The sequence below is a fragment of the Ixodes scapularis genome, unplaced genomic scaffold, assembly GCF_016920785.2.
Source record: "Ixodes scapularis isolate PalLabHiFi unplaced genomic scaffold, ASM1692078v2 PGA_scaffold11__112_contigs__length_91849675, whole genome shotgun sequence".
NCBI classification, from domain to species: domain Eukaryota; kingdom Metazoa; phylum Arthropoda; class Arachnida; order Ixodida; family Ixodidae; genus Ixodes; species Ixodes scapularis.
In genome coordinates this window covers 66,918,773-66,927,345 of record NW_024609837.1, presented here as the reverse complement: position 1 = coordinate 66,927,345, position 8,573 = coordinate 66,918,773, and the positions used below count along the sequence as shown (strand labels likewise).

The 8,573-nt window shown below is 49.3% G+C and overlaps 1 protein-coding gene across 1 annotated transcript; it reads left to right on the top strand.

Moving 5' to 3' along the window:
- Nucleotides 1-1,124: 1,124 nt before the first annotated feature.
- Nucleotides 1,125-2,417, top strand: LOC120836468. The gene has a single exon (XM_040205388.1). It carries the CDS (start codon nt 1,125-1,127, stop codon nt 2,415-2,417), a length of 1,293 nt encoding a protein of 430 aa, XP_040061322.1.
- The last annotated feature ends 6,156 nt before the right edge of the window (nt 2,418-8,573 follow it).

Sequence of the window (8,573 nt, the reverse complement as noted above, 5' to 3'; positions counted from 1 at the left end):
CTGGGCCAATCCAAGATGGTAATACTTACCTTTGCGGGGCTAAAGGTACCCTTCTTCGTGACATTATTCGGCGGGGAGTACCCTGTCTCGCTGTACAAAAAGACAATTCCCGCGTGCACCGTATGCCACGAAGCCGGACATCGATCCACGGCATGTCCACAACCAAAAGTCAATGTGTGCCACCAGTGCGGCCTCAGAGACCCTCACGAGGGCCACACATGCGAACCTCTGTGCACCCTCTGCGACGGACCTCACCTCACGGCAGCTCGGGGCTGTCCCAAGCGGTTTTCTGAGCCCTACGTTCTCCGACGGAGAGCGCTCGCGAGGCAGACGAGTGAGCGAGCCGTGCGGAGGGACCCGACACCGCAACGCGGGCGGCCCAGAGACTGCTCCAGGACCCCGACTCGAAGGCGGCGTAGCAGCTCGGGCCCAAGGTCCCAGTCTACCTCCCGGAGCAGGGAACCCCGGCTCCGCGAGAGCAACAACAAGCAAGTCAGCTGGACACAAATTGTGTCTCCCACTGCTCCCAGTACTCCTAAACCCCCAGCACCAGTCCAACCCACACCCTCACCCATACCCGTACTGTGTCCGGAATGCACACAACTCAAAGCACAAATAGCAGTACTCCATGCTAGACTAGAAACAATAGAGAAAGCCCAGATGAGGAACAAACACTACAGACAAACGCAAGAAACCAAACCGCCCAGAGAGGGAGCAAACACAAATGGATGTGGTTCCACTACCACCATCCCCAAATAACGACGCACAAAAAACAACACCCCAGGCTCCCGCGACGAGCGAGGTCCATACGCCAGATGCCTCACAAGTCGCTCAACCCCAGTGGTTTCAGGCAACCATAAGATCCATATTGGAGCCGCTTACCACACGCCTGGATGCACAGTACAATGCCCTACGACAAGATATACAAACAGTACACCAAGATGTGCAGCCCCTAAAGCAAGATATGCGTGACCTAAAACAAGATGTACAGTCTCTTAAGCAAGAAATAGAGCGCCACACCATCCGCATCGAACGCCTTGAAACAGTAAACCCACGCAGTGGCCGCAGACCCACCCCGTACGAACGAGAATCCCTGGTGGAAAGCAAGGACCCAACCAAGCAATATGACGACTCGCCCAAACAATAACACGAACGGTACGGTGGCTCTCCAGTGGAACTGCCGAGGTATAAAAGACAAGCAGGGAGCACTCCAGCAATACGTCTCCTCCCTAGACCCTCAGCCAGAAATAGTTGCCTTACAAGAAACAAATAGAAGCCCTCATCTTCCAGGATACATCACCTATGCTGACCCAACCGAAAAATCCACAGCCATTCTCATAAAAGGTTGCATTGCGGCAATGCAACATCTCACGACGCAGAAGTACTGCGAGCACACGCTCGTAGAAATTATCTCGAAGTCAACGAACAAAAAATCTAATCTGTTCATACTCAATATGTATTGCCGGCCATCGCGAAAGCAACCAGGAATACGAGAAGTAATTCGGGAAGCCCTATTAATAGCAAAGGACTCACCCCTTTTAATCGTGGGGGACTTTAACGCCCCACACCGACTATGGGGATACACTCACAACTCCAAAAAAGGAAAAGCAATAGTCGAATCCATCGAACAGGACCATCTAACCCTGCTCAATGATTCCCAAACGCCTACCCGAACGGGCACCAGCGTATCCAGAGACACGAGCCCCGACCTTACTTTATTGGCAGGAACTCTGGACATTACCTGGACTAATACACAGGATAAGCTAGGATCGGACCATGACATAATCCATATTTTAATTAAGGACAAAAGCTACAAGGCCCACATCGGTTCAGCCCGCATAACCAACTGGGATAATTTCCGCAAGGACAGAAACTCGCAAGACCTCGATCAAAATCTCTCCTACGAAGAACTGATCCAAGAGGCCTTAAAAGATTCCGAAACACACACTCAGACTATTGCCACCTCATACAGAACACCGTATGTAGATCCTAAACTACTTCATCTTTGGGAAGCACGACGCAGCCTCACAAGAAGATGGAAACGGCAAAGACACAACAGAAAGCTCAAGAAGCGCCTAGCTCTCATAAACCAACAGGCTGCTGAATACGCAGCTGCGCTATGCAAGGAGAATTGGCTACAAGAATGCGACGGCCTACAAGGCACCCTGATTACAAAGAAAACATGGCATCTGCTTCGGCACTTAATCGACCCCCTGAAAAGTAGAGGAGAGTCTAACAGAAACATGACGCGCACACTCAATGCCTACGCGGGTAGCAGCGAAGAACTCCTGAAGGTCCTGGCAAGGAAGTACCTCCCGACGGGGAAAGTCTATTCCTCCCCTTCGTATGACGGATCGCCCAATCAAGAACTAGACAAAGATATCCAACTGTACGATACGAGCTACGAGACGCAATAGCGGATAGTTAGCGGAACAGTGCCCCGGGTCCAGACAAAGTCACTAATAAGCTCCTTTTCAACTTAGGCGACCGCACCATGGATACCCTGCTCAGCCAACAGCTTCTGGACGACAGGAAAAATCCCGGACCAATGGAAGATGGCGGAGGTACACTTCATCCCAAAGCCCGGCAAATCGCCACATATTGAGAACCTAAGACCAATCTCTCTTACATCCTGTATCGGCAAAATCATGGAGAGAATCATACTGAAGAGACTTCAGAACCACCTCGATGCAACGCAACAAATGCCGGACACGATGTTTGGATTCAGGAAACACCTCGGTACCCAGGAAGTGCTTATTCAACTTAAAGAGGACATCCTTGTCCCAGCCACACGTAACTCCCCGAGAGCCATCCTCGCTCTAGATCTGAAGGGAGCGTTCGACAACGTAGCACACGAGGCGATCCTCCGAAACTTAGTCAAGACAGGCTGCGGGGAAAGGACATATAACTACATAAGTGACTTTCTCTCTAACCGCACAGCCATACTTAAGATCGGGGACATCACCTCCAAAGCACCCATCAACTTGGGATGCAAAGGGACTCCCCAAGGTTCGGTCCTGTCCCCCCTGTTATTCAACATCGCGCTCCTGGGCCTCCCTGAGCAGTTGGGACGAATACCGAACTTAAGCCATGCCTTCTACGCGGACGATGTCACCCTTTGGACGGGCACCGACTCCCTCGGAGGCTTGCAGGACACGCAGCAGCTCGCCGCCGAGACGGTGAATCAATACGCAAAAAGCTGCGGACTGTCCTGCTCGCCACAGAAATCCGAGCTTCTCGTGGTGAGGAGACGGCGAACCAAGAAGGACGACGACAACATCCACGTCACTCTCAAAGGGCACGACATCAAGCCAAGCAAGTCCCTCAGGATCTTGGGCTTGCTAACTCAAGCGGACGGCAAGAACGACGCAATGGTGCAACAGCTCAGTAAAACCTCTGAGCAAGTCTTGCATATGATACGCAGAGTCACGAACCGACACAGAGGCATGAGAGAGAGCGATACGGTCAGGTTAGTTCAAGCCTTCGTCCTCTCGCGCATAACTTACGCTGCTCCCTACGTCACCCTGAGTAAAGCGGAACAAGACAAGCTCGACGTGCTCATACGCAAGACGCTGAAACAGGCAATCGGATTACCCGTGAACGCATCTACGGACAAGCTACTTCGTATGGGGCTACATAACACCGTGGGGGAACTCATTGAGGGCCACTTGTCAAGTCAAAGGACACGACTCGCTCACACTCAAACCGGCCGCAACTTGCTGATTAAACTCAAGCAGGTTCCACGGGACCAGACCCTGCCGCTGGCACTCCCGGAATCGTGACGCCAACACATCTTTGTTTACCCAATCCCTCGAAACATGCACCCGAACCACCATCAGGGCCGCAGAGCAGCAAGAGCAAGAGCACTAAATGAGACACACTCCAGAATACCCACGACGACGTATACCGACGCAGCCAACTACAACGGCAAACGAGCCATGGTGGCCGTGGTGACAGACGGGCAGAAGTACCTGACCAGTGCCTCCGTCCCACGGGGAACGGCTAAAGAAACAGAAGAGCTTGCTATCGCCCTCGCCCTCACACAAACGAAAACCTCCACAATAATCACGGATTCGCAAGAGGCATGCCGTAGCTTCCAGTCGGGCTGGGTGGCACCTGTCACGCTACGTATCCTAGAAAACAAGGCACCGGACAGGCAGGTCGACATTGTGTGGACCCCAGCCCACTCTTCCATGAGAGGCAACGAACACGCCGATCTCACGGCCCGAGACCTCGCCCACCAGGCCACGGAGGAGACACTGGAACCCACACCCCTCACGACCTATCAAGAAATTACACAACATTACAGGCTCAACAGAAGAACATTACCCGCACCACACCCTTCCCTCACGAGAAGTCAGGAAACCACACTCAGATTACTACAGACTAACACATTTCCCCATCCAATTAGGATGCACCTGCTATTCCCCACACAATTCAATGCCCAATGTCAATTTTGCAACCAACCCGGCACCCTGAGACACATCATATGGGAGTGCGACAATAACCCAGACATGTCACCCCCTTTTCCTTCCCCTACCCCCGAGCAGTGGGAGACACTTCTGTCCAGCTCCCTCCCTCAAGATCAGCTCTTGCTGGTGGAGAGGGCCGATCGAGCCAGGACGGCACATGGGTACCTGAATTGAGGATCCACCCCACAGCGTAAAACGATTAATAAATATGTTTTGTCCTCCTCGCCGCTTCGCCGAGCTTTCATGAACGATCGCTCTCGACTCGTTTTGTTTGCCCGCTTGCTCCAACCTGTCGATCCTGCCAGGGTTCTACAATCACTTATGTTTTAGCAGAATTTCTACCCGACAAGACCCAGCCTGTTGTGAGTTCCGACAATGTAAGGGACTTTAGCGGTGTAGTTGAAGACGACAAGGTGTACCAGGTCTACTGGGCCGGTGACGCGCGAACAAAAGGATCGTTCTACGACGCGAAAGTACTCTACATGGCAGGTGAGTAGAACTGAAGTACGGCGAGTGATGTACGAGTGCTTTGCATAACATGCTGACAGCTTAACTGCATTTGCAGCCGAAGCATCTCGTATAAAACGATTAGTGAAATCGAGTTTCAAAAACGGTTCCGTAGCATAGCGGTTAAGGTGTGCGATTTGTACGCAAGTGGTGCGGGTTCGAATCCGCGGTTGTCTTTCTTTTTTTTTCTTTTTTTTTCTCGAACATTTTGTTTTATCGAGGCATTTGGCGATATTTATGAGTGCGTATAGCTTTACTCTTATATAAATCCTGCCCTTGTTGATGAAATTCCCTTGGCAGTGGCAGTCAGACGTCATCTGATGGACCATCACATGACGTCTGATGGACCATCACATGACGTCTGATGGACCATCACATAACGTCTGATGGTCCATCACGTTCCACCAAGGCTGCTGACTGGCAGTCAGTGTCCCAAATTACGTACCTTGATGGAATTTTCAATAGGGGTGGCAGGTGACGCGCGGTCACCGGAGAAATCAACCGTCTGCTTTTTACCACTTGACTCCGCTCTCTGCGCGCGAGTGACTACAGTAGCGTCATCACGTAGTAAAAGATTGACAGATAACGCAGTGGCTGTTCCCAATCTCGGAATACCTTCTTGACGACTTAGTTTCGAATGTGCTCCGGCCTGTGGGGCTGCCGTGGGTTTTGGTGGTAGTGGTTATATCGTCCGCAAAACGTATTCGAAGTGTACAAAAGCTATCAGTGTTCGGAAAGGCGAATATCGGTAACATGAAATTTATTCGAAAGCCATAACAAAAATCCCATGATACGTTTAGTGTTCGGTTCGACAAATAAATGACCGCCTGTGCGACATCGTGTTGACTCTTCACGGAGCCCTTCCTTCTTATTTTTGTGTTTGTGTGGCTGTTCTGCAGTGCCCGCGTCGACATAGATCTCCGACTACAACTTTCCTGTCCGCTATTTTTATTTTAAGTGCACTGCAACCACTTCTTGGCGACGATAGACCTCTCTTCTACGGGTACTCTTCCGGATTTCCTCTATAATTAGGCAGTGCCTATTCTCCTGGCAGTTGGGATAAAACATTTCTTCGGAATTCTTCCGGCATTCGCCTCCCATCACGTGTCTGAAATCAAGTCACAAATGCGGGTAGAATACTGACTTTCTTATTCTCCGTGCATTTCGCGGAAACGTGTTTCACAGACAGCTTTTCGTGGATACGCGTTTCATTGACACGTTTCCTGGATATTAACATGTCATCGACACTCGTTACGCGAATTGCACGCTGTAGGGATATTTCGTCGCGCGTGTATCACTGGGGCGCGTATTCATCGATCCGGGCCACACATTCACGCCGCTTCGTGGCGACAGTCAGCGACGTCTCATTACAACAAAATGTTAGAGTGATGCTTTGTACATTACTGCATCGTGTTTACGTATCGCGTTTGATGAAGAAAAATAAAAAAAGTATTATTTTCAATGATGTTGCAATAGGTTTGGAACGCACTTGACATATTTCTGGAATGCTTGTGATATATACGTAATATAATTAAAGCTGCATTTAAGATGTACAATAAATGCTTTCCGAACGAATGCTGGATGCGGAAAAAAGATCTGAATAGTACAAAATAAAATACCTGTAATACATGTATTTGGAACATATTTCAACTACAGCCTTTTTTCGCTAAGGGGAGTGCCATAATTTAAGGTTATCCTCTTCAAGTTAGCAATTAATTTTGTGGTGGTAGCCTAGCACTCCCGTTCAACGCCTCCTATCATGGCTTGTTTGTATTCTTTTATTTATAGCGGTAACAAACAACAACGAGCTGGTATATCCAGAGGCCCAAGCCTTAGAGCTTCGGCCTCGAATTTCTTCTTCGCTGTGTTCGCCTAATTTTTAACGCGGAGCTGTTAAGGGCTAGTTTCCCCGGTTTCGTGTTCGTGGACAAATAAATCTCGACACAACGCTCTGGAGAGCTACCGCCATCTAGAAGTGACGACGGCAACCAGACAACCGGCAAGCCGGTTGTCCGGTTGCCTCCGTCGCTTATAGATTGCGGTACATAGAACAGCTCCGCTGCTCTTCCTTCTTCAAAAGGCTGAAAGCATTTGCGAGGCCGCGCTTAAGCAGCTTTTTAAAATTCCTATCTTGATTATCTTCAAATGATGGAATTCAAACGTAAGAAGTGTTTTTTGAACCGCAGTGAAAAAATCCAATCATAGCCGCCTCCATACTCGCAAAGCCTGGCAGTTCGAGGACGGAGCCATAGAGTGCCCGGTCGCAAATTTGGAGCACAAGGATCGGGTAGCACAGATCATCCACGAAAAGTCTGGTATTCACCGCACAGCTTTTGCAGCGGCGAGGACCCGAAACATGGTTTTCTAACCCGACGACAAAAGAAGCGGTAGCCCGAAGAACGCGAGAAGCACTGGCGGACATTCTATCGCTCGGAGCAAGTGTGTTCCGGCGTCTCGCCACAGCGGGGCGGCCGTTACATGACTCTTGTCTGTCGCTCTACCTTTTCCCTGTCGGAGGCCGCGTCAGGTGACGATCTGACAGGCTTCGTCAGTATAGAGGAGGCTATGGTTCAAAGCGTATGGTTGTCTTCGAAGGACAATTAAAGTTTTAGAAACTTGAGCTTTCAGTTAGTTGGTAGTTTGTGGGTAAACTTTAGTTCTTGAGATTGCGTCACGAAGGTAGCGCCGATGTTGTTTATTGTTGACAAGTCGTCTTGTTCATGTTGTTCCAAAAGGACAACATCGTCGTCAACGTATTGAACCAAACCTTATATTAGGTTCGTGGGGAGCATCGGAGCTACGTCCCTGTCACATTGTGATAAAATTGTCACACAGTACAGGTACGAAGCATGAGCTTATGCATGTTCCTTTCTTTTGAATATACGCATTATTTTTGAACGTGACCACTGTGGAGGCGAGGTAGTATCTCAGGAGCTCTAAAAATGAGTCCACCGATATGCCACATTGGTTTTGAAAGGACACAGTTTCTTCGGCCTCGATGCAGTCACTGACCGCCTCACACGTATTTGTGTGTGGAAGTCCTCTCCGCCGATAGAAAACACACACACAAATACACACACACACAACACACACACTCACACGCACACGCACACACACCGGAGCCTTATGGTTTTGGCAGTTCGTTTAAAATGTGTTGTGTTCGTCTCCTGTGTTCCTGAGTCTCAGGTTTTTATTACCAAGAATCACCACCAGCTCGCTTGCTTTTTAAGTATTGTTGCAGTTACATCAATGTTACCTAAATGGGACCTGGAAGGGATGGTACGACTGGAGGATTTTTTTAGATGTTACAAAGACAGAAAATGGGCAAAATTCCTTGAGAGTTTTTCTTGTAAAAAAACAATGCCTATGGCAGCGGAGATCAGACTCCTGAACAGAGTTCACTCCATCCTGTGGCACAACCGGAGAGCTTTCGCGTTGATTGATATGACTTAAACAGGTCTATGCAGATAACAACCCCCCCATAAAAAAAAAAAAACAAAAAAACGATCGTGAGTAGAATACGTTTTTTTTTTTTATGACGGTAAGCCTTGCCGCATTAATTTATTTAGAGAGACATATACGTGTGACATAGGG